Here is a 26,669-nt window from a genome sequence, read left to right on the forward strand (position 1 = left end):
CCTCCGCGAGGTAGAGGTCAGTGCGCCAGATAACAACAGCACCACCCTTGTCAGTGGGTTTGATGACAATGTCAGGGTTGGACCTGAGAGAATGGAGTGCAGTAAGTTCAGAGAGAGAGAGATTAGAATGGGTGAGAGGAGCAGAGAAATTGAGATGACTAATGTCGCGCCGACAGTTCTTAATGAAAAGATCAAGAGAAGGTAAGAATCCAGAGGGAGGGGTCCAGGTGGAGGGAGAATATTGGAGGTGGGTGAAAGGATCCGTTGAACGGGGAAAGGACTCCTGCCCAAAGAAGTGAGCCCGAAGACGAAGACAGCGGAAGAAGAGTTCAGCATCATGCCGAGCCTGAAATTCATTGAGGTGAGGGCGTAAGGGTATGAAACTAAGTCCTTTGCTGAGCACTGAACGTTCAGCATCGGAGAGGGGAAGGTCAGGGGGTATAGTGAATACACGGCTGGGGCTGGGATTGGAAGATGGGGTGGGGACGGAGGGACAGGCAGGGGTGGAGGGTCCTAGATGGGTGTTGGTGTCGATGAGTTGTTGGAGCTTGCGTTCCTTAGCACTTGAGAGAAAGAGAAAAAGTTTCTTGTTGAGGCGTCGGATGAGCCGAAGAATAAAATGAAACTGGGGGCATGCACAGCTTTGAAAAAGGGTACGGTGGTGTTTTATATAGTTCTAGCATAACCCCCGCTCTTATATTCTATGCCTCGGCTAATAAAGTATCCACTATACCTTCTTACCATTTATCTATCTTCCCGACAATCTTCAGGAATCTGTAGACATGCACTCCAACGCCCCTCTGCATTTCTCAGTATCCTACCATTTATTGTGTATTCCCTTTTTTATTATTTCATGGGATGTGGTTATCACTGGCAAAGCCAGCATTTGTTGCCCAGCCCTAATTGCTAAATGTTAGGCCATTTCAGAAGGCAGGTAAGAGTCAACACATTGCTGGGGGTCTGAAGTTACATGCACCCCAGACCAGGCAGACTTCCTTTCCTAATGGGCAATCAATGATAGTTTCATGGTCACCATTACTGAGACTAGCTTTTAATGATTTCTTGAATGGAATTTAAATTGCATCAGCTTGAGCCTCTGGATTACTAGTCCAGTGATATTACCATTACACCACTGTGCCCAAATGCGTTACCTCCCACTTTTCCAGATTGAATTTCATTTGCCAATTTTCTGCCCATCTCAGCAGTCCATTGACATATTCCTGCGGTCTATATCTTTCTTCCTCATAATCAGCCACAAAGCTAATTTTTGTATCATTTGCCAACTTCTTAATCATGTCCCCCGTGGTTAAGTCTGAATTATTGATGTATACCACAAAAAGCAAGGAGCCTAATAGAGGGCCCTGCAGAACCCCAGTGGAAACAGCCTTTTAGTCACAAAAATACCTATCCACCATTACATTTGGCTACTGTCAGTGAGCTAATTTGTATTCAGCTTGCCATTTTTCCTTGGTTTTTACTTTCCTGACTAGTTTGTCACAACCCTTCAGTGAATTATTTCAGTAGTTAAGAAGGAGCATCAATCAAGTCAGTCAGACACAGCCATCTCTTAACAAATATTCGCTGACTGTCACTGACTAATCTGTGCCTTTCTAAATGACAACTAATTCTGACCCCAGAATTTTTTTCAATAATTTGCCCACCACCGAGGTTAGGCTGACTGGCCTGTACTCGATTTATCCCGTTCCTCCTTCTTAAACAATCGTGCAAAGTTAGCAGCTCTCCTGCACCAAGCCTGTAGTCAGAGTGGATTGGAAAATGATGGTCAGAGCCTCCACTCTTTCCTCCGTTGCTTCTCTTAACAGACGGGGATACATTTCATTTGTGCCTGGTGATTTATCTACTTTCAAAGATGCTAAACTCCTTTTTATTTCCTCTCTCGCTATGATCCCATCCAATAGCTCACACAGAAACCTCTTACTTTTTCACAATTGAGATTTATCATATATTTTCCAAATATAAAATTTATTCATAAGTAATGTAAAATATATACCAATGTTACCAAAAGAACATGCTTTCCATGTCAAGAACACAGTTCAAGACATGATTTCAGGTACAGTTGTCATATTTCATTAATGTATGCTGCATTTCTAAAGATAAAATACTGCAGTGTTGGAAATCTGAAACAAAAACAGTAAATGCTAGCAACACTCAGCAGTCAGGCAGTATCTGTAACGACAGGAGAAAGCTAATGTTTAAGCACAACCCTTCATCAGAACTCAAGGGTAGATCTGAAATAGAAAGGGTAGAATTTAAGAGAAAATCAATGTGGAATCAGCCAGAACTAGAAACAGTTGCTAATGAAAGAGATGTGGCTCTGAGGCCTCGCAAATGCATGGTTAAACACAAGAAGGGAGAGTGATAGCAATAAAGATAAACAGGGTAAGAAAACATAAACAGGAATCACATCAGAGGAGCAGAATTTCTTCAAGGTAAGCATTCCTGGAAGAAACCTCTTCAAAGTAAGTATGTCTGCACAGTGATTTACCTGAACCATTAACTGTTCTAATTTCCTTGCATTTGTTACCTGGTCTGCAGGTTTTGTTTTTGCTACATTTCCATTTGACATTGTGTTACAACATGAACATTTTTAGTGTAACTCTCATTGTTCATTATGCTTGAAAAAACTTGCATTTACTTTATTTGTAGTTTCTACTGGTATTAGTATAACCACGTCCAAAATAGTTATACTTAATACAGACTCCAGGGTCTTTGTTCCACCTAATACACTTAGTTCTTTAGTAAACATTCACAGTAATAGTAAACATTCAGAGTAAGTTAAACAGGATTCAGTTACTAAGTGCACAGAGAACCCTGCATTTCAAGTCTGCTCATTGGGCTCAATTTTAACTCTCTGCAAGTCACAGAAATGTCGCAGCACAGGAGGCCATTCAGCCCATTGTGTCTGCACTGGCTCTCCGAATGAGCAATTCCCTTAGTGCCATTCCCCACCTTCTCCCCGTAACCCTGAACATTCTTCCTTTTCAGATAACAGTTTAATTCCATTTTCAATGCTTCAATTGAACCTGCCTCCACCACACTCTTCAGGCGGTGCATTCCAGACCTTAATCACTCGCAGGGTGCAAAAGTTTTTCCACATTTTGTATTTGCTTCATTTGCCAATTACTTTAAATCTGTGCCCCCTGGTTCTCAATCCTTTCACAAGCGGAAACAGTTTCTTCCTATCTACTTTGTCTTCATGATTCTGAATACTTCTTTTCTCCAAGGAAAACAGTCCTAACTTCTCTAATTTATCTTCATAACTGAAATACGTCAACCCTCACCCATTGTCATGAATCTTTTCTATACTCACTCCAATGCCTTCACACCCTTCCTAAAGTGCAGTGCCCAGAACTGGATGCAATACTCGAGCTGAGGCCAAACTAATGTCTTACATAAGTTCAACATAACCTCCTTGCTCTTGTAATTATGCCCCTATTAACAAAGCTCAAGATATAGTATGCTTTATTAACTGGTCTCTCAACCTGTCCTGCCACCTTCAATAACTTATATACTCAGCTCCCTCTGCTCCTGTACTCCCTTTAGAATTATACCCTTTATTCTAAATTGTCTCCCCATGTTCTTCCTACCAAAATGAATCACTTCATATTTCCTTGCATTGAACTTCGCCTACGACCTGTCCACCCATTCCACCAACTTCTCTATGTCCTTTTGAAGTTCTACACTATCCTCACAGTTCACAATGCTTCCAAGTTTCATATCATTAGCAAACTTTGAAATTGTACCCTGTACACCATTAATATATATCAGGAAAAGCAAGGATCCCTGAAATAAACTTGGTGTACTGGACAGGCTTCTTGTTAGAAACAGTAACTTTATTTACAGAGCTCCTGATGAAGCTACATGCTTGTACCGAGACCAAGGCTAAAAAGCTCCACCCGAGATTACCCATGTTTAGGACTGATTCGTCACATGATCCCAATAACTGTATGAAAGGTCTTACTTATCTTTTAGCCTATTTCGATTCCTTCACCCCACCCCCACTAGGGCTATCTATACCTTGCTTGTCCTGCTTTCTACCCTTAATTAGCACATTCCTTAGATAATATCACCACCTTCAACACCTCTTTGTCCTTTTGTCTATGACATCTTTTGGCTATCTCCACCTATCGCTGGCCCTCTATCCAGCTCTACTTGTCCCAACCCCCCTTAAACCAGTTTATATTTCACCTCTCTTCTATTTTTACTTAGTTCTGTTGAAGAGTCATACGGACTCAAAACGTTAACTGTGTTCCTCTCCGCAGATCGATGCAGCTGGACGATCCAGCAGGGCCGACAGCAGATTGGACGCTACGTCCAGATCCCTGTTGGAAACAGTTAAGGATGCCAAGCTGCACAACGTCTTCAGCAACCCTGCAGATGGAGCAAACCTTGATACACCTGGTCGCGGCCAGACGGGTCCATCCGTTCCAGGATAGACTTCCTGCTTGTGTCCCGTGCATTTGCGGTCAGATTCACTGATGTCAAGCCAGTGTTTTTCTCTGACCACTGCCTCCTACTGGCTGACTGCCACTTAGAGAAGGACCAGAGGGTGGGCAGGGATGCATGGAAGCTAAACGTGCAACTGCTGACCCCAGAGAACATTGAGGAGCTCAAGAGGGATTACAAAGGTTGGAGAACCGTGAAACCCCTCTTTGAGTCACTGACACACTGGTGGGAAGCGAACAAGGGAAACATCAAGAGGTTTTTCATCCTCAAAGGCACCCAGAAAGTTAGAAAGGAACAGAGGGAAATGTCCCGACTCCAGAAAAACATGCAGAATCTGCTGCGGCTGCAGTCGATGGGGGTCGATGTCAAGGAGGAACTCCAAGAGGTGAAGAGCCAGCAAGCCTCGCTCTTTGCCTCGGAGGCCTCCAAGATCATCTTCCGTTCCAGAGTCCGCTCTGTGGAGCAGGATGAGACGTGCTCATATTTCTTCTTCCAAAAGGTACACAGAGAGAGCTCTGTGACCAGCGGCCTGAAGGAAGAAGACGGCTCAGTAAAGTCATCACAGTCTGACATTTTGAGGATAAGCAAATCCTTTTATGCCGGATTGTATGACGTGAAGCCCACAGACAGCACGGCCTCCCAGTCCTTCCTGTCCTTATCACGGGAGAGCCTGGACATACCGCTAACTCCTGACTAAGGCCCTTGAGTCCTTTGAGAAGAGTAAAACTCCCAGAAGCGACGGCTTGCCGGTGGAGTTGTATTCGGCTCTGTAGGACTGGATCAGCCCAGACCTGCTAGAAGCGTACAAGAGTATGCTCCTGGCCGGCAGTTTATCAGAATCCATGAGGAAAGGCATTATCACCCTCATCTACAAGCACAAGGGCGAAAGGGAGGAAATTAGAAATTGGCAACCCATTTTACTGTTGAATGTGGACTATAAGATTCTGTCCAAGGTCATCGCCAATCAGGTCAAATCCGCTCTGGAATTGGTGATCCACCCCGACCAGACCTGCACTCTGCCGGGCGGGAAGATTTCTGACAGCCTAGCGCTGCTCAGGGATATTATTGCCCATGTGCAGGACAGGGGGGTGGACACCTGCCTCATCAGGAGAAGGCCCTTGACAGAATATCGCACACCTACACGGTGGATGTGCTCTCCAAAATGGGGTTTGGGGAGGGAATTCGCAACTGGGTCCAACTGCTCTACACTAACATCATTAGCGCAGTCTCAATCAATGGGTGGGAATCAGATAGCTTTCCTATTAAATCTGGAATCAGGCAGGGCTGTCCTCTCTCCCCTGTTCTTTTCATGTGTTGCATAGAACCCTTTGCTGAGTCCATCAGAAAGGATCCGGGCATAAGAGGAGTGGCAATCCCAGGCAGTGGAGGCACTCAGATCAAAGCCTCCCTGTATATGCACGATGTCGTCGTCTTCTGCTCGGATCCGCTGTCGGTGCGCAGACTGATCCACATCTGCGACCAGTTCGAACTGGCCATGGGAGCAAGGTGAATCATGGGAAGAGCGAGGCCATGTTCTTCGGGAACTGGGCTGACCGATCCTTGGTCCCCTTCACCGTCAGGGCTGATGGCCTGAAGGTGCTGGGGATATGGTTCGGTGGGACCAGGGCATGCATTAGAAACTGGAAGGAGCGAGTGTCTATGGTGAAAAGGAAATTGGGCACGTGGGAGCGACGCTCCATCTCCATTGCAGGTAAGAACCTGGTCATCAGGTGTGAGGCACTCTTGCTGTTGCTGTACGTGGCGCAGGTCTGGCCCATTCCACACTCCTGTGTGGTGGCAATCACCTGAGCCATCTTTCACTTTACGTGGAGGTCGAAAATGGATCGTGTCCGTAGGGACGCGATGTACAAGCCTCTAGATAAAGGGGGAAAAAACGTGTCTAACATTGCCCTCATACTGATGGCCACCTTTGTGTGTGGCTGCATCAAGCGATGCGTAGACCCTCGGGAAGAGAACACCAAGTGTCACTACGTGTTGAGGTTCTACCTGTCCCCGGTGTTGCGAAGAAAGGGTCTGGCCATGCTGCCGCAGAAAGCTCCAAGTAGTTGGACCGTGCCGTACCATCTGTCCCTCGTGGAAAAATTTATGCAAACAGCTTTGACCACAAGTCCATCAGGCAGTGGTCGGCACATAACGACTTAGAGGCTCTGCGGGAAAAGGAGAGGGTGGATCCTGTGGGATGGTTCCCCGAGCAGACTGTCAAAGTCATTTGGCAGAATGCTTCATCGCCAGAACTTTCCAACAAGCACCAAGACGTAGCTTGGCTGGTGGTGAGAAAGGCCCTCCCTGTCAGATCCTACCTACACGCCAGTAGTCTCACCCCTCGGCGCATTGCCCTCGAGGTGGCTGTGGTGGGGAAGAGACCATTGTTCACCTCCTTGTAGATTGTGGCTTTGAAAAGGTCTGGAGAGAGATGCAGTGGTTTCTGTTGAGGTTCATCCCGAGCAGTTCTGTGACAGAGGACTCTGTGCTCTACGGGCTGTTCCCAGGGACACACACCGAGATAAACATCAACTGCAGCTGGAGGATCATCAGCTCGGTTAAAGATGCTCTTTGGTCTGCCCGAAACTTGTTGGTCTTCCAGTGTAAAGAGTTGTCTCCGACCAAGTGTTGCAGACTGGCACAATCCAAAGTCTAGGACTACATGCTGAGGGACGCACTAAAGCTTGGGGCAGCCACCACAAAGGCACAATGGGGAAAGGTCGCTGTCTAAGACCTTTCTGCCACTGTGCACCAAGGGACTGGGAACTGTTTAGAGCCCCTCGGGCTGTACAACTCAAAATGAATGTCTGCAAATGATTGTAATATTCATTTATTGTATTGATGCATTTCATGATACATATTGTAAAAGTTGAACCTGATTGTACTTTTGTGATGGTGATTTTGAAATGGTTTGGAATGTTGAAGATATTTTATGAATAAAGTATATTTTTGCAAAAAAAGTGTTCCTCTCCGCGGGTCTGGCAGCATCTGCGGAGTTTTTCCAGTTATTTTTATTTTTATTTCAGTTAATAGCAATCTTGCTTCTGAATCAGAAGGTTGCTTGTTCAGCTTTTAGAGCACAAAAATCCAGTCTGACACTCCAGTGCTGTACTGAGAGAGTGCTGTCTTTTGGATGAAATGTTGAACTGAGGTCCTGTCTTCTCTATCAGATGGATGTAAGAGATCCCTTGGCATTATTTTCAAGATGAGGGGATTATGCCTGGTGCCTTGCCACTATTTACCCTTCAATTAACATCACTAAAAGCAGATGTTCTGGTCATTATGTAATTGCTGTTTGCAGGAACTTGCTGAGCAGGAATTGGCTGCTCAATTTCATGCATGAAAAACTACATTTTTTTAACGAAGGACTTAATTGGCTGTAAAGCACTTTAGGATATTGTGAAAGGTGCTAAATAAATACAAATCTTTCTTTCAAAAAGAAATTGTGGGATGCCTGAAGAGTTGTCATCCATGGTTTGTCATATTCCTGGAGGCTTCATTAGACAGCCTTTTCCCTTATCTCCAGCATTATAATTAAGTGTTTAAAGAAAATAAAGAAACATATATCTTTAATTCCCCCATGACTCTCATTTCTCACTCAACCCTGGCTGCCATTTGGATACAGCTTCCCATTACGCCAACTCTCAGCGCCAATAGTTACCTGCGCTCAATCACGTACTAGTTTCCTTCAAACTCCGAAGGCGCCCTGTAACCCACAGCAATTTATTTCCGCCTAACGCGTGCGCGTAGCTCTGCGCATTTTTTTCTGATCTCAGAATCTGCATGATTGTTTTTGTTTTATAGAACAAACGTGCCATCTTGGAAATTTATTTTGTATTAAAAAGCGGTGTTTTGAGTTTTTCGCGTCAGCTAGGGGCAATTTTGTTGGTTAAAAAAACTAAAAATAAGTAGGCTTGAGCCGGAGGTTAAAGGTCAGAATCAAAATGGCCGCTCTGGCTGACAGTCGTTGGGGGGGGGGGGTGCGATGACGACAGAGCGCGAGCGTTGGTCTGGCTGCTGACAGAGCGCGAGGCGCGCTGCTCGGTTCGGAGCAGGGTGATTGACAACCGCCACGCCCCCCTCCCCCTCCTCCACCCCCAGCGCACTGAGACTCAGATCGATGAGAAGAGGCGGTGGTGTGGACCTTTGTGCAAGTTAACCTAAAATGCGAGCGGTGAGCGCGGCCCAGAGACATGAATAGGAAGAAGGGAGACAAGGGGTTCGAGAGCCCGAGGCCCTATAAATTATAAGTATCTTTCTTCCTTCTATTTTTCCTCTTTCTGGTGTTCTTCAATGTAAATTTTTCCACTCCACGTTCTGGCCGGGCATCTCGAAGTTGCGTTTTGAATTGAAGGCGGGCGTGGAGGAGGCCGGGGGAGGGGGGTCACGTATCAACACAATTTCATTGGGGCTTTAAGGTTTAGGCAAAGAGGTTCTTGAACGGGAGAGAAAGGAAATCCAGAGGCTGGGGGTATAACAGAGAGAGAGAGTTAATCTGCCCTTAGTGCATTGCCCAGAGAGGTCTTGGAGCGATTTGAACAATAACAGCAGCTTGCAATTATATAGCTCCTTTAACTCAGTAAAACGACGCGAGGCATTTCATAATGTTATCAATCAAACTGAGTGTCATGAGATGTTAGGAAAGGTAAGGCAGGAAGAGTGGAGAAGCTTGGGGAGGGATTTTCAAAGCTAAATTGTTGTCTGGTGTACTGATCGCTACCTTGCAGAGGCTGAGCTTCAACTCTTAGACACTTATTCCTACCTCCCCCTGCACCATGATGTTCACCACTGAACATCAAGCAATCATTTCCAGGACTGCCACTGAGCTCATCTCCTCTGGCGATCTTTGCTTCACAACTTCCCACCTCACCTTGCAACCCCAAACGGCCTGCTTCTACCTCCTTCCCAAAATTCACAAACATGACAAACCATCATTTCATCATGTTATTTCTTCCTATGTTGACTCACTTTGTCCAGTCTCTTCCCACCTAAATCCATGACTCTTCTGATGCCCTATGTCATTTCAGCAATATCTAGTCTCCTGGCCTGAAGTGCCCCCTCATCACTATGGACGCCCAATCTCTTTACACAGCCATCACCCACCAGGACAGTCTGAGGGGCCTCCATTTTTTCCTTAAATAGATACCCAACTAGTCTCTCCACCTTCACCACCCTCCATCTGGTTGAAATTGTTTTCTCATTGACCAATTTCTCCTTTAACTTACCACATTTCCTCCAAATGAAAGGTCTTGGGTCTGAGTTATTCCTGTCTTTTTGTGGGCAAAGTGGAACATTGCTTGATCCAGTCCTACTCAGGTCTCTCCCCCAGCCCTTTGTCCAGTACGTTGACTATCGCTGCCGTTTCCTGCTCTTGCCTGAAACTGAAAAGCTTCATCAACTTTGCTTCCAATTTCTATCTTCCTTCACCTTCACATGGTCCATCTGACTTCTCTGCCTCCATTTCTGGGGATAGGCTGGCTGTTACAAGCTCACCAACTCCACACAGCTACTTCAACTACACTAGTTTACATCCTGCCATCTATAAGGGTCCCATTCCATTCCCCAGTTTCTCTGTCTCTGTTGCATCTATTCTGATGATGCAGCCTTCCACAGCAGTGTTTCTGATATGTCTTCCTCCATTCTCTACCGAAGATCCTCATTATCTCACACACACACACACACACACACACACCCCCCCCCCCCCCCAACCCTGACAGGGCCCTTCACCGTTTCCAAACAATCTCCCAGAACCGCACTAAGGTTCCCTTGTCTTCACTTTCCACTCCACCTTCAAAACCCCCACGTTCAAAGGGTAATTTCCACCAACCCCAGCATGATGCCACCATCAAACGCATTTTCCCCTGTTAGCATTCCAAAGGGACCATTCCCTCCATGATACCCTGGTCCACACCTCTGTCACCCCCAACACCATGCACCCTTCCCACAACACGCAACGCTATTGCAGAAGGTGTAATACCTGTGCTTTTACCTCCTCTCTCTTCACTGTCAAAGGCCCCAATCATTCCTTCCAAGTGAAGCAATGATTTGCTATAGTATATTTTCTGCTCGCATTGTGGTCTCTTCAAGGTTGGAAGACTAAATGCAGATTGGGTGACTGCCTTGTGAGCACCTCTGCTCAGTCTACAAGCATGACCCTGAGCTTTCAGCTGCTTGCCATTTTAATTCACCATCTTGATATCTTACTCATTTTTGTCCTTGGCCTGCTGCAGTATACCAGTAAATCTCAACGTAAGCTTGAGAAACAGCACCTCCTATTCCGATTAGGTGCTTTACAGCCCTCAGGACTCAATATTGAGTTCAGCAATTTCAGACCATGAACTCTGTCCCATATTTTGATTTTTTTTTATGTCATGCATCAATCTGCATCTTGTTTTTCATGTTTTTGCTTTCAGACAGAACTGTTCATTATTCTGCCATTCACTCATTCTGGACAAATGCTTTGTCTCTTTAATTGCAACCATTCCAGCTCCCTTTGCCTTTTGTTCCATTTCATTTTTGTCATTTAATCTCTCCTGCTCTTTACCCTACCCCAGACCTTCCCTTTGTTCCTACTCCCCCCTCCCCACCTTAGATGCCATATTACCCATCACATTTCTACCTTCCTTCAGTTCTGGAGAAGAATCATATTCAGTTTGAAATGTTAACTCATTCTCTACACAGCTGCTGCCAGACCCGCTGAGTATTTCCAAAACTCTATTTTTATCCAAAAGTTTAGGATGGGCACTAATGATGGGAATGTTGGAAATCTGGAATACACACGGTCAGAACTGATGCATAGTTCTTAGAGGAATGCAGGACTGAAAGAGGTTCTAGAGGCTATGAACAGCAGAGCTTTGGAAGCTTGAATTTACAAGAGGGTGCAAGGTATGAGGCCAGTCATGAGACCCTTGACATAGTTGTCAGGAGGTAATAAAATCTGGGATGAGGATGGACAAAGGTGATGTTATGGAGGTGGAAGTAATATTTTGAGATTAGGATCTTGATTCTGTGAGGCATGTTGAGTTTGGTATGAGTGTACATGATGCATGTGGAGCCTTGTGTTGTGAAATTCTGGAAATAGGTGAAATTTTTGAAGGGCCTGGTGAGAAGAGCATTAGGTAAACTGATACTTGAGATGAAGGTGTTATGAATAAACATTCAGTAGTGGAGGCAGTAAGTTAGGGGTATAATGGGCAGAGGTTGTGTACCATTAGGTTCAACCTGATTAAAGAGTCAGGGTATATCCGCTTTAGCTGACTGTTCCGTGTCAGTAAGTAATGTAGCTCAGAGCAGAAAGCCACAACAGAACATTGATAGATTAAGTGAGTGGGCAAAACTGATGAATGGAATTCAATGTAGGAGAGTGAGAGGTCACCCACGTTGGTTTTAATAAAAGCAAAAAACTGCGGATGCTGGAAATTCTGATGGAGTCACATGGACTCAAAACGTTAACTATATTCCTCTCAGCAGATGCTGTCAGACCTGCTGAGTTTTTCCAGCTATTTTTGTTTATGTTTGACTTAGTAAACGTGGTCAAAGGCATAAATGGCAAGCTAGGAGCTGGAGGAGAAGGGAGAGTTAGATGAGGAAGGATGGGAGGAGACTTGAGTAGAGCATAAATTCTGCATGGACTGGTTGAGCTGAATGGCTTTTTTGCTCTATTGTGTATTCTGTGTAACTTAGGCATTCATGTGCAGTAGTCAAAAAGCTAATGGACAGGTACAAAAATAGTTAAACATGCTAAAAGTATACAAGAGTGAGAAACAAAATGTAAATTTTTATTTCAAAAGGCTAATCTGCAAAAGTGGGTGAGAGTTATGCTGCAGTTATATAAAGCTCTGATTGGACTGCCTCTGGAGTTTTGAACTTTGCACTTTGGGAAGGAGGATATATTTACCTTGGAGGGGATGCACCACAGATTCACCAGAATGGTACTGGGGCTAAATTGGTTAAGTTATGAGGACAGTTGCATAAACATGGCTTTTATTGTTTTGTGTAAAGAACATCAAAGGTGATATTATTGAGGTGTATAGGATATAATATAGGGGCACAAACTTAACATTAGAGCTAAGCCATTCAGGGTTGGTCTTAACACACAGGATATTGGAAATGGTGGAACAGGTTTGTGGGGCTGAATGGCCTCCCCTGTTCCTATGAAATCAGTGCCAAAGCTATGTACATGATGATCAGAATGTTTCCAATTTAACTGTTAAAGCAGTGACACAGAATTCATTTTATTCTGTGCTGGAATCCCTGTTTCAGAACACACATTGGCTTTTATGGTGCCCATTGGCAGAAAACCTAGTAGCATAACTCTAGAATCATGTCTGCAGCTGGTGGGAGTGCTTTTGTCTCTGAATCAGAAGGTTTGTACTGTATTCAAAGCCCATCCCAGAGGTATGAGCACATGATCTTGGCTGACAATTCAATGTTGCACTGTTGGAGCTGCTGTCTTTTGGGTAAAATGTAATAGCTGAGGTTTCATCTTCCCCCTTGGGTGGATGTAAGACTATAAGACCATAAGACATAGGAGCAGAAATTAGGCCATTCGGCCCATTGAGTCTGCTCCGCCATTCAATCATGGCTGATAAGTTTTTCAACCCCATTCTCCCACCTTCTCCCTGTAACCTTTGATTCCCTTACCAATCAAGAACCTATCTATCTCGGTCTTAAATACACTCAATGACCTGGCCTCCACAGCCTTCTGTGGCAATGATTCCATAGATTCACCACTCTCTGGCTAAAGAAGTTTCTCCTCATCTCTGTTCTAAACGGTCTTCCCTTTACTCTGAGGCTGTGCCCTGGGGTCCTAGTCTCTCCTACTAATGGAAACATCTTCCCCACGTCCACTCTATCCAGGCCTTTCAGTATTCTGTAAGTTTCAATCAGATCCCCCCTCATCCTTCTAAACTCCATCGAGTATAGACCCAGAGTTCTCAAACGTTCCTCATATGTTAAGCCTTTCATTCCTGGGATCATTCTCATGAACCTCCTCTGGACCCTCTCCAGGGCCAGCGCATCCTTCCTGAGATACGGGGCCCAAAATTGCTCACAATATTCTAAATGTGGTCTGACCAGAGCCTTATAAAGCCTCAGCAGCACATCCCCGCTTTTATATTCTAGTCCTCTCGAAATAGATGCCAACATTGCATTTGCCTTCCTAACTACCGACTCAACCTGCAAGTTAACCCTAAGAGAATCCTGGACTAGGACTCCCAAGTCCCTTTGTACTCCAGATTTCTGAATTCTCTCGCCATTTAGAAAATGGTCTATGCCTCTATTCTTCCTACCAAAGTGCATGACCTCACATTTACCCACGTTATATTCCATCTGCCACTTCTTTGCCCATTCTCCTAACCTGTCGAAATCCTTCTGCAGCCTCCCCACCTCCTCAATTCTACCTGTCCCTCCACCTATCTTTGTATCATCTGCAAACTTAGCCAGGATGCCCTCGGTTCCTTCATCCAGATCATTAATGTATAAAGTGAAAAGTTGTGGTCCCAACACTGACCCCTGCGGAACTCCACTAGACACCGACGGCCATCCTGAGAAGGACCCTCTTATCCCCACTCTCTGCCTCCTGCCAGATGGCCACTCTTCTATCCATGCTAGTACCTTGCCTCTAACACCATGGGCTCTTATCTTACTGAGCAGCCTCCTTGTGCGGCACCTTGTCAAAGGCCTTCTGGAAGTCCAGGTAGATAACATCCATTGGCTCTCCTTTGTCTAACCTACTCGTTACCTCCTCAAAGAATTCTAACAGATTTGTCAGGCATCACCTCCCCTTGATGAAACCATGCTGACTTTGCCCTATTTTATCGTGCACTTCCAAGTATTCTGAAATCTCATCCTTAATAATGGACTCCAAAATCTTACCAACGATTGAGGTCAGGCTAATTGACCTGTAATTTCCTGTCTTTTGCCTCACTCCCTTCTTAAACAGGGGGGTTACATTAGCGATTTTCCAGTCCTCTGGGACCCTCCCTGACTCCAGTGATTCCTGAAAGATCACCACTAACGCCTCCACTATCTCTTCAGCTATCTCCTTCAGAACTCTGTGGTGTAATCCATCTGGCCCAGGTCATTTATCCACCTTCAGACCTTTCAGTTTTCCTAGCACCTTCTCCTTGGTAATGGCCACCATACTCACCTCTGCCCCCCGAGTCTCTTGAACTTTGGGGATGTTACTCGTGTCTTCCACCGTGAAGACTGGCGCAAAGTACCTATTCAGTTCCTCTGCCATTTTTTTGTTCCCCACTACTACTTCTCCAGCGTAATTTTCCAGTGGCCCAATGTCCACTTTTGCCTCTCTCTTACCCTTCATATATCTGAAAAATCTCTTGCAATCTTCTTTTGTATTACTGGCTAGTTTAATTTAATCATCTCCCTCCTTATTTCTTTTTTAGTTGTCCTCTGTTGGTCTTTGTAGGCTTCCCAATCCCCTGGTTTCCCACTGCTCTTCGCCGCATTGTATGCTTTCTCTTTAGCTTTTATGCTGTCCCTGACTTCCCTTGTCAGCCATGGTTGCCTCGTCCTTCCTTTAGTATGCTTCTTCTTCCTAGGGATGATTTTTGCTGTGTCTCCCAAATTACTCCCAGAAACTCCTGCCATTGCTGTTCCACTGTCTTTCCTGCTGGGCTCATCTCCCAGTCAATTCTGGCCAGCTCCTCCCTCATGCCTCTGTAGTTGCCTTTATTCAACTGTAATACTGTTACATTCCAGCTTTTTCCTCTCAAATTGCAGGGTAAATTCTATCATATTATGGTCACTTCCTCCTAAGGGTTCCTTCACCTTAAGCTCCCTTATCAAATCTGCCTCATTACACATCACTAAATCTAGAATTGCCTGTTCCCTAGTGGGCTCCACCACAAGCTGCTCCAAAAAGCCATCTTGTAGACATTCTACAAATTCCTTTTCTTGGGATCCACTACCAACTTGATTTTCCCAGCCTACCTGCATATTAAAATCCCCCATGATCACTGTAACCTTGCCTTTCTTAAACATCTTTTCTATCTCCTCGTGTATCTTGTGCCCCACATCCTGACTACTGTTCGGAAGCCTGTACATAACTCCCATTATGGTTTTTTTACCTTTGCGGTTCCTCGACTCTACCCACACAGATTCTACATCATCTGACCCTACATAATTTCTTGCTATCGATTTAATTTCATTACTAACAAAGCAACCCCACCCACTCTGCCAACCTGCCTATCTTTTCGATAGGATGTATATCCTTGGATATTTAGCTCCCAGTCCTGATCCCCTTACAGCCATGTCTCTGTGAAGCCCACCACATCACACCTGCCAATTTCAATCTGCACCACAAGCTCATTTACCTTATTTCGTATACTGCGTGCATTCAGATACAAATACAGTCCTGTATTTCCCGTCCCCTTTCTCATTGTCGTCCCTTTATCTGATGTGCAATTGGATTATTGGGAACTTTTAAAACTGAATTTCTTTAACGTTTTTTCATTTTCAAAATGCGCTCATGGAATGTAAGATTTGAGCAGCATTTGGAAACTGTTGAAGAAGCACATGTGCAGAGAGCTCTTGTTGTCACTTTGTAGAGAGTGGCATGTGATTCTCAGCCAGTAGGGATCATTGAGGGATGTACTTTCGTACAACAATGTAGAATCCTAGTGTATATAATTGAAGGAAGTCTTGTATTTACTTAACTGGATATTTGATGGGGAAGTTTATGTTGCTTTAGAGCTTCCAGCTTTTAGCTAATTTTTACTGTTTAAATTTGTTAGTGTTCGGAAGATAGCTATGAAGTTACTGTCAATTTGGAGCGAAGACATCCTGGACGTTTTTTTTCCCTGTGTGCGCGCGCACACACATTGGGGAATGTTGGCGTCTGTTAGTTTTTCACAAAATCTACGAACAGCAGTGAATGAAGTCCTGTGGTAGTGTGAAATTAAATTGAAACATGTTTTTCGGTGCATTGCTTTGGACTCACAACTCAGTTGCAAATTCACATCAGTCTGCTGTTGAAAAAATTTTCCTTGTGCTTATATAGCGGTTTTAAAACAGTCCTATATTGAAAAAAACAATGTGAATTGAGTAAAACATTGCCCTCGAAGTGGCTGTGATGGGGAAGAGGCTGTAGTCCACCCCCTTCTGGAATGTGCCTTCACAAAGAAGGTTTGGTATTTGTCAAGATTTATCCCCAGCATCTCCATGATGCAGGACTGTGTGCTCTGTAGGCTGTTCCCAGAGACACACACCAAGACAAACATCAGCTGTGGCTGGAGGACTATCAACTCGGTAAAAGATACTCTTAGGTCTGCCTGAAACTTTGATCTTCCAATGCAAAGAGTTGTCTGTGGCCGAGTGTTGCAGACTGGCCCTCTCCAGGACTAGGTGCCGAAGGATGCATTAAAGCTTGAGGGGGCTGCAGCAGAAGTGCAATGGGAAAAGGCCACCACCTAAAGCCTTTCAGCTATAGTACACCTAAGGGCTGGAAACTGTAGAACCTCTTGTGTTGTATGCTTAACATGGAATGTGTATTGTAAATATCAAAAGTATGCAATTGTGTTGAGGTGTCTTAGAGTTCAGCATACTGTATGAAGAAAAGCTGAATTTTATTGTACTTTATGTAATATTCAATTTGAAATGTTTTTGGAATATTCCTTCACAAATTTTGAGTGAAGTTTATTTTTGGGAGTAAAAATAAATTAAGCTCCTTGCAGAAAGTTAGGGCTGCTATTTAATATAGTAAACATCCTGTTAATGAGATCATTTATGTTTCCAATGGCCACCGACTTTGCAATTAGTAATTAAATAATTGTTTTACAAATGCCGCATAGAGCATGCAGCCAGAATGCAAGTTAAACTGATAAATTGTTTTGTGGTGGATTCTGGCTTGGAGTAAAGTAGATGATAAATTAATTTCAGTTTGTCTGAATTGAGAGTTCCCCCAACCTCCAAATGTATGTTAACTAATATATGTGACCAACAATTATAATGTTCATTCTGCCAGTAATACATAAACTTAAGAAATAATTTAATCTACATATTGCATGAGTTTGAGCATAAACTGTTTTGTTTGTATGTTTGTGTATTATGTTCCATAGGGAAAACAACTTAAAACCACACACTTTTCTGTATGTAATTTGGTGATCAACTTGTTTTAAATAGTCAGATGTCCAAATTTCAAATATAAAAGCGAAAAACTGCAGATGCTGGCAATCCAAAACAAAAACAAAAATACCTGGGAAAAACTCAGCAGGTTTGGCAGCATCTGTGGAGAGGAGCACAGTTAACGTTTCGAGTCCGAATGACCCTTCAACAGGACTAAGTAAAAGTAAACTTAGTTCTGTTGAAGGGTCATTCGGACTCGAAACGTTAACTGTGTTCCTCTCCACAGATGCTGCCATACCTGCTGAGTTTTTCCAGGTATTTTTGTTTTGTGTCCAAACTTCAAAACTTTGCTAACCACTCAGATCCTTAAATTGAATTGGTTAAGATGATGGACTTTTGGTCCTGTCCTTCAGAAAGGTCCCAGATGCCTGATATTGCTTGAAGAGCAAGTGGATTTGTGGTGAAATGTTAATTGTGGATTAAGGGTGGGGGAAAAAGTCCAACTTGCAGCTCACCACAAGATGCCAGCAGAACGTGGGCCATTATGCAGCTTGTGTTTGTGTGGGGGAGCAGTGGAGGGTAAAAACTGGCATGGAATGACAAGGAAGGAAGTAATCCTAGTTGTTGTAGTTGACAATTCACACCTTTGGAAACATTTTTAATAATCTGCAAATATGTGGTATAAAATTAGCTTAAATCCCAATTTCATTTCTATTTTTATTTCTTTCCACAGTAGCAATAAATATAATTAGCACACCCTTGGAAGCGAATTTATCTTTTGAAAAGAACAATTAGTTAAATATACTTAGATTCTTGGAATTTCTTAATAATGTCCGGTTTAAGACAACAAATCCATATTTAAAATTGTGTGCAGATTCAGATTGTGGTATGTAACCACCAAGCATGTCCTTTCACCCAATTGCAAAAAGTCTGAAAAACCTTATACTGATAAGGGTGAGAAATTTAGGACAGAGTCTAAACTAAAGGATCAAATTTGTATTCAATGTATTATTATACTTGCTTCTCCCTCCCCCATCCCCAAACAAATCTAACTGTTTGAACCATGCCAACTTATTGTTTAAATGAATTAAAATTAATTAGCATGAGCTTTCCCTACACTGAGCAGTTATTTACTTTTGATTTATGTCTCTATACAACTCACCAGGTGGTCTGCATAAATAATATAAACTTTCAGAGGAAGTCTGTTATAGTAAGTATCCACTATATTTTTCAAATCTTATACTAAATAAGATCATTTCAGACATATTAAACAAGAATTTTGTATGTTTTATGTTTGCAGGGGTACGTGGAGCTGACCATATTCCCATCACTTGCTAACCTCAATAGAATAAAACTGAACAGCAAGCAATGCCGGATTTACAGAGTAAGAGTAAATGATTTGGAAGCTGCTTTTATTTACAATGATCCAACCTTAGAAGTCTGCCACCATGAATCAAAGCAGTAAGTATGACATTGCAATGGTTCTAAGTGCTGAAGCTAAGTGATGGAAAGCAAGGATGTGTCTGAAAGAAAAGGGCGAAAGCTCAAGTTTTTAGTGTAGAATGGTCCAAAATGACTTGCTGTTCATTAGATTTAGACTGCAAATTCTTTGCATCTTTTGAATGTTAACAGTATTGAATTTGCTGTTTTTAAAAAAAAACCTAGAAATGTTACAATTTCAGGATACTATCAAGCTGTATAACCATAAAATATCAATTCACTAGGTGTTAATGAAACTTAAAATGCATTCAGCTTTTATTTCTTCATGTAAGGATGATTTGCGTTAGGATATGGTTGCTCAGAACTGGCAGCCCAAAAAGGCTTTTCTTCATGTGCAAGTCTAAATAGTAACTTGTTGGCGGGCTATTTTGGCATAGATGGCAGGCTATCGTAGTCAACCAAGACCCTGTTGTCACCCAAAGGCCATAGATGTGCACTTCCAGCTGGAACTATTTGATGAAAATCAAAGAAAGCACATCTGCAGAATACCAGAATAGACCAGTAAGGAGCACTTTGGTGCCCCACTGCCAACTTGACTGAGATCAAATAAATAACTTTACTTTCATCAGGCATAAAACTTTGCAACACAGCAAATACTGTGCAATAGCAAGTAGCCTTCATTTGCTATTTTAATATTTTTATTTAATGCCTTTATGGACGGAGATGTGATAATTTTCAGTACTGCATCATAAATGTTACCAGTAATCATGTCACAACAAAGCCCTTTATAGGTCATTCTATTTTTAAGTTTTAAATATTAAATTTTAGATTAGTCTGGAATGATATGTAAAAAGTTTGAGAAACTAGATAGCTGCTGGGATTTAAGATAGACGCATTTTCTAGGAGCTGATGGTTTTGATCCCAGGGTGTTAAAATAAATGGATGAGATTCCAGATGCATTAGTTATAATTTTCAGAAACACTCTAGATTTAGGAATTGTGCCTTTTGCATTGAAAAATTGCAGGCATCTCTCCGTTATTTAAGGGTGGGAGAGAGAAACCAGGTAACCAAACCAAGATCAGCTTTATAATTGTCCAGAAGTTATTGGCATCTTATCAAAGACAGTGACTGAGTACTTGGGCAGGTATCAGTTGATTGAAAAGAATCAGCATAGATTGTGAAGAGTAGGTGATATCTGACTAATCTAATTGAATTTTCGAGGAGGTGATTAACATGTTGGATGGTAGAGTAACTATGAACATTGTCTATATGGATTTTCAGAAGGCATTTGAAAGGTTCAGTGCAAGAGTTTATTCGCAAAAATGAGAGCTCATGGATTTGGAGGTAACCTTTGTGATGTGGAATGGTAACTGATTAGGAAGTAGGATTAAAGTTTGTTCTGATTAGGATGTGACAAATGGTGTTCCCTCAGGATCTGTGCTGGGACTTCAGCTTTTTACTTTGCATACTAATGATTTGGAGGAAGGAATAGAGAACTATATAGCCAAGTTTGCAGATGACACTACGGTGGCACAGTGGGAGCAGGAAGTTACAAAGGAACATGGGCATACTCTGTGAATGAACAGAACTATGCTAGATGCAGTTCAATGTGACGTCATCCACTTTGAATCTGAGAAAAACAAATTTGGTTATTTACTAAAAAATGTGGAGAACAGGGATTTGGATATCCATGTATACAAATTAGTAAGAGTTAGTTTACAGGTGCAAAACGTAATGTTAGCTTTTATCTCAAGGGGTTTGGAATCGAAAAGTGAGGAAGTGATCCTTTAGTTCTGCAGAATCTTGGTCAGATCCCATCTGGAGTATTGGGTTCAGTTTTGGACAATAAACTTAAGGAAATAAATATTGGCTTTGGAAGAGGTACAGTGTAGATTCACCAGAATGATACCAGGCTTAAAAAGTTAAATCGTGTGCAATTTCTTAAAGAAAAAAGTTGGCCTGTATTTCATTAGGTTGAGGGATGATTTAATTAGGGTATTCAAGATGGCTAAGAAATTCAGTACATTGGATAAAGAGAAACTATTTCCTCTGGTGGAGGAATCTAGAATAAGGAGACAACCTTAAAATTAGAGCAAGGTCTGTTTTGTGGAGTGTAATGAGGAAATGTGTTTTCGCACAAATGTGGAAATCCAGAACTTATTCTTCCAAGAGGCAGTGGCAGTTAGATCAATTAAAAACTTCAAAATTAAGATTGATAGATACTGGCTGAGTAAAAGTGGAGTATTGGGATATGGATTTGGTATCTATCATATTCTAAAGAATGATGGAGCAGGTTCAAGGGGCTGAATATCCTACTCCTGTTCCTATGCTAAGGACTAATTTAGATAGAAAAAATGAACCTGGCAATCCACCCTGTCAAGCCCATCAGAATCTTGTGTGTTTCAATAAGGTCACCTCTCATTCTTCAACTCCAATGAGTACAGGCCCAACCTACTCAACCTCTCCTCATAAGAAAATCCCTCCATACCAGGTTCAACCTAGTGAAGCTTCTCTGGACTGCCTTCAATGCCAGTATATCTTTCCTTAGATAAGGGGACCAAAACTGCTCACAGCATTCTAGATGTGGTCTAACTATTTCCTTGTATAGTCTTAGCAAGACTTCACTATTTTTATACTCCATTCCCTTTGGGGAAAAAAAGGCCAACATTCTATTTACCTTTCCTATTACCTGTTGACCTTGTATGCTAGCTTTTTGTGATTCATGCACAAGGACCCCCAAATCCCTCTATGCTGGAGCTTTCTGCAGTCTTTCTCCATTTAAGTAATATTCAGCTCCTCTATTCTTCTTGCCAAAGTGCATAACCTCACATTTTCCCACATTATTCCATTTGCCAAGTTCTTGCCCACTCACTTAACCTGTCTATATCCCTCTGTAGACTCTGTGTCATCCTCACCTCTTGCCTTCCCACCTATTTTTGTGTCATCTGCAAACTTGGCAAAGGTACATTCATTTCCCTCATCTAAGCCATTAATATGTATTGTAAATAATTGTGGCCTCAGCACTGATCCCTGTGGCACTCCACTTGTCACAGTTTACCATCCTGAAAATGCCCCCCCCTTATCCCAACTTTTTGTCTTCTATTAGCCAATTCTCTATACATGCTAATATACAACCTCCAATACCATGGGTTCTTATTAAGTAACCTTATGTGCGGTACCTTATCAAATGCCTTTTGGAAATCCAAATATATTACATCAATTGGTTCCCCTTTATCTACCCTGCTTGTTACTTCTAATTCTAATAAATTTGTCAGGCATGATTTCCCCTTCATGAAGCTATGCTGACTCTGGTTGATTATATTATGCATTTCTAAATGCTCTGTCATTACTTCCTTTATAATAGACTAATGTTTTCTCAATGACAGATATTAAGCTAACTGGCATCTAGTTACCTGTTTTTTGTCTCCCTTTTTGAATAAGAGTGTTACATAATCAGTTTTCCAATCCTCTGGGACTTTTCCAGAATTTAAAGATTCTTGGAAGATTACCACCAGTGCATCCACTGTCTCTGTAGCTACTTCCTTTAATATCCTAGAATGCAACCCATCAGGTCCAGAGGACTTATCGGCCTTTAGCCTCAGCAGTTTCCCTAGTACTTTTTCTATAGTGATAGTTATTGTATTTATTCCCTCCCTGCCTTTTTCCCCTTGATTATTTAGTATTTTTGGAATGGTGTTAGTGTCTTCTACTGTGAAGGCAAAAGCAAAGCATTTATTCAATTCCTCTGCCATTTCCTGGTTCCCCATTATTATTTCCCCAGCACCATTCTCTAAGGGGCCTATGTTCACTTTAGCCTCTCCCTCAAAATTTATGTTCTCCCTCTTCATTGTTTTTTTGGTCATCTTTTGTTGGTTTTTAAAACTTTCCCAATCCTCTGGCTCACCACTAATCTTTGCCACATTGTAATTTTTTTCTTTTAATTTGATATTACCCTTAACTTTCTTGGTTGGTTTACCCCCTTCCTAGTATCCTTCTTCCTCACTGGGATATATCTTTCTTGTGAGTCATGAACTATTTTCTTAAATGTCTACCATTGTTCAACAACCGTCTTTTCTGCTAAACTCCTTTCCCAGTCAACTCTAGCTAACTCTGCCCTCATTTCTTTGTAATTACCCCTATTTAAGTTTAGCACAGTTTTTTCCAACCCAAGTTTCTCACCCTGAAACTGAATGCTAAATTCTACCATGTTATGGTCACTGTTTCCTGGGGAATATTTTATTCTCAGATCATCTATTAAACTGCCTCATTACACATTACCAGGTCCAAACTAACCTGACCCCTGGTTGAATCCACAATATGTTCGAGGAAACTGTCCCAAATACACTCTATGAATTCTTGCTCATGGCTTCCCCTGCCAATTTGATTTTCCCAATCTACATGAAGATTAAAGTCACCCATGATTAATATACTGCCTTTTTGACATGCCCCCAGTATCTCCTGATTTATTCTCTGTCCTACAGTACAGCTACTGCTAGGGGGCCTCTAGACTATGCCCACCAGTGTGGTCTCCCCCTTGTTATTTCTTACCTCCACCCATATGGATTCTACATCTTCCGATCCAAGATCATTTCTTGCTTTGTACTTATGCCATCCTGTACTAACAAAGCTACCCCGCCACCTTTCCTTCCTGCCTTTCCTTTCGAAAGGTCACATACCCCTGAATATTTAGTTCCCAACTTTGATATCCTTGTAACCATGTCTCCATATTGGCTAAAAGATCATAATCTCTATTTGTGCTCTTAATTCATTTAATTTGTTCTGAATACTGCATGCATTTAAATAAAGAGCCATTAATTTTGCCTTTTTACCATTTTTTCCCCCTTTGACCCTATTTGCTGCTTTTTTAAATGTTTGTACATTGTCCCTTCCTGTCACACTCTGGGTATCATGACCTAATTAGCTGACCTGTGAAGCTGCCGTATCATTTTGCTTTGTGAGCCTGTGTATCCCTTCTCCAGAATCCCTCCGCCGCCCCCTGTTTAGTTTAAAGCCCTCTCTACAGCCCTAGTTATTCGATTTGCCGGGACACTGGTCCCAGCACAGTTCAAGTGAAGACTGCCCCAATGGACCAGCTCCCTTCTACCCTTCATTCCTCCAACACCAATCTTTGAGTCACGCATTTATTTATTTACCCTATGCTAGTTTGCCTGTGGCCCAGGTAGTAATCCCGAGATGATTACCTTGAAGGTTCTGCCTTTTTAACTTAGCTCCTAACTGTTCAATTTCTTTCAGCAGCGCCTCCTTTCTAGTCCTATCAATGTCGTTGGTACCAACATGGACGACGACAACTGGACCCTTCCCCTCCCACTCCAAGTTCCTCTCCAACCCTGAGGAGGTGTCCTTAACCCTGGCACCGGGTAGGCAGCACAGCCTTCGGGACTCACGCTCACGGCTGCAGGGAACAGTATCTATCCCCATAATTATACTGTCCCCTACCACTACTGCGTTCCTATTTCCTCCACACACACACACACACCCCCCCCCACCCCTTGAATGGCTCCCTGTACCACAGTGCCATGGTCAGTTTACTCATCCTCCCTGCAGTCCCCGCTCTCGTCCACACAGCTTGCAAGAACCTCGTAACTGTTGGACATTTGCAGGGGCCGAGGCTCCTCGAATGCTACCCCCTGGGTCCCCATACCTGCCTCACCTGCAGTCACACCCTCCTGTCCCTGATCACAGTCCAAATTTCAATTACCTAATCTGAGGGGCTTGACCGCCTCCTGGAGCAAAGTGCCCAGGTAACCTTCCCCCTCCCTGATGTGGTGCAATATCTGCAGCTCAGACTCCAGCTCCTTGAACTGCAAACACTCACTACAGATGTGTTTGCCCTGGATCACCTTGATGTCCAGCAGCGCCCACATGCTGCAGTAGCAACACATCACTCATCTGGCATCGCTATTGTATTTTATTTAGTTTAATTTATTAATGAATTATTCTAGCATCCCTGCTCTTTACACTTGACGAATCCTCTGCTCTTTACAATTTATTATAATTAATTTTTACACCAGTATCAATCTCATACCTAAGCTATTTTTAGGAAAGAAAAAGTAAAGACTAGAGATCTAAACACAAAACTAAGTATCTCAATTTTGCTTTAAAAAATATAAATACTCACCATTCCTACTCTCCAGCTGCCCTCTGCGTGCTTTTTAAAATGAACTCCCTCCACTCTCTGCTCTTATTTTAAAATGAACTCCCCTCACTCTCCACTCTTATTTTAACATGAACTCCCCTCACGCTCTCTACTCATTTTAAAATGAACTCCCTGCACTGTCCACACGCTTTCTAAAAAAAAAAGCAGAAGTCTCAAAGTGCTTTACAGCCAATGAAGCACTTTTGAAGTCAAGTCACTGTAGTAGTGACCCTTATTGAATGCTGGAGCAGGCTCAAAGCCCTATTCCAGTTCCTAGTATAAGAGCGTCTAATTTGTTCTCAGCAATCCCCTACAAACAGCAATGTGATAATGACCAGGTAATCTATTTTTTAATGTGACATTGACTGAAGGATCAATATTGGTCAGGACATTGGGGATAACACCCTTGCTCGTCTTGAAAATAGTGCTATGAGATCTTTTACGTTCACCTGTGGAGGCAGGTGGCTCCTTAGCTTAACGTCTCACCTGAAAGACAGCGTTTCTGACCATGCAGTGCTCCCTCAGTACTGCGCTGGAGTGTCAGCCTTGATTTTTGTGCTCAAGCCTTGGAATGGGACTTGTACCCGAAACATTGTGATTCTGAGGAGAGTGTACTGCCAACTGAGCCTCAGCTGACACTACAAGTACAAGCCATGCCTTCACTTCCCAAAATCAACAAAACCTGATTAATAATGAGATGTGTTCACCGCAAATAAAAATGATGGATCATTTGAAGTCACCCAAAAGCAGTAAGATGGTAGTTATAGGGACAGTAGCAATTTTGGCCATTGATGCCTTCTCTATTGGCCTTTGAACAAAATGAACAAAATGACATATTAGTCAGCAGAGTTGCTGAGGTAGTGATGTAAAAAGAACAGCAGTTGTATCTATGTACTTGAGAGGAAATATTTTTTTTATGAGAAATCTCGTAGTGGTTGACTTTGGCTTTCAGTTGGAGATTAACCAACACCAAACGGGAATGTCAGAACAGAGTCCAAAATTTATTTGATTGGCTGAAAATAAGAAATTACTGGTATGTTAAATTACTATTGTTGTGTGGCTATGTGACAGACTGAAGTGTGATCCCTCTGATAAACATGCACTAGATGCAGAAATTTTAATTGTACAGATAAAATATATTTATACCTCCATAACTTGAAGTCTAAACATTTACTGCCATTTCCTCATTTTGAGCTCAAATGATTCCTCGGATTATAAAAATGATCATGATTATGCAATAGACACCATTTCTTGAATTGAATATCATAAAACACCTGATTACTTCTCCGATTTTTGCACTCAATAAAGCTATTGCTCTCAGTAGACACTGGATTTGTATAACATTTTGTGAGAAGAAACAATTTTGCTGTAAATTTGAAGAAGCACACAAACTGAAGATATTTAACCTATTTTAAATTGTAGTGTATACATAGATTATTATATGGTTTATTTCCATTTCTTTTGCATTGCTTTGCCTGATTAACTGATTGTTTTGTAGCCTTTTGAAATATGGAAC

General features: G+C 42.5%; 1 protein-coding gene across 5 annotated transcripts in view; it reads left to right on the forward strand.

The window, feature by feature from the left end:
- The first annotated feature begins 8,492 nt into the window (after positions 1–8,492).
- The window catches only part of taf2 (TAF2 RNA polymerase II, TATA box binding protein (TBP)-associated factor), a 122,541-nt gene continuing 104,364 nt past the window's right edge, over positions 8,493–26,669 (forward strand). For 3 of the 5 annotated variants that reach the window (XM_041189522.1, XM_041189523.1, XM_041189526.1), the window contains exons 1-3: positions 8,493–8,716; positions 18,712–18,766; positions 18,857–19,017. In XM_041189522.1, coding sequence (XP_041045456.1) covers positions 8,664–8,716; positions 18,712–18,766; positions 18,857–19,017 — 269 coding nt within the window. In that variant the 5' untranslated portion in view covers positions 8,493–8,663. Of the gene's footprint in view, positions 8,717–18,711; positions 18,767–18,856; positions 19,018–26,669 lie in introns of those variants that run through there. The other 2 variants (XM_041189524.1, XM_041189525.1) reach the window with 2 other exon arrangements.

Source organism: Carcharodon carcharias, chromosome 6, assembly GCF_017639515.1.
Source record: "Carcharodon carcharias isolate sCarCar2 chromosome 6, sCarCar2.pri, whole genome shotgun sequence".
In the NCBI taxonomy this organism is placed as follows: domain Eukaryota; kingdom Metazoa; phylum Chordata; class Chondrichthyes; order Lamniformes; family Lamnidae; genus Carcharodon; species Carcharodon carcharias.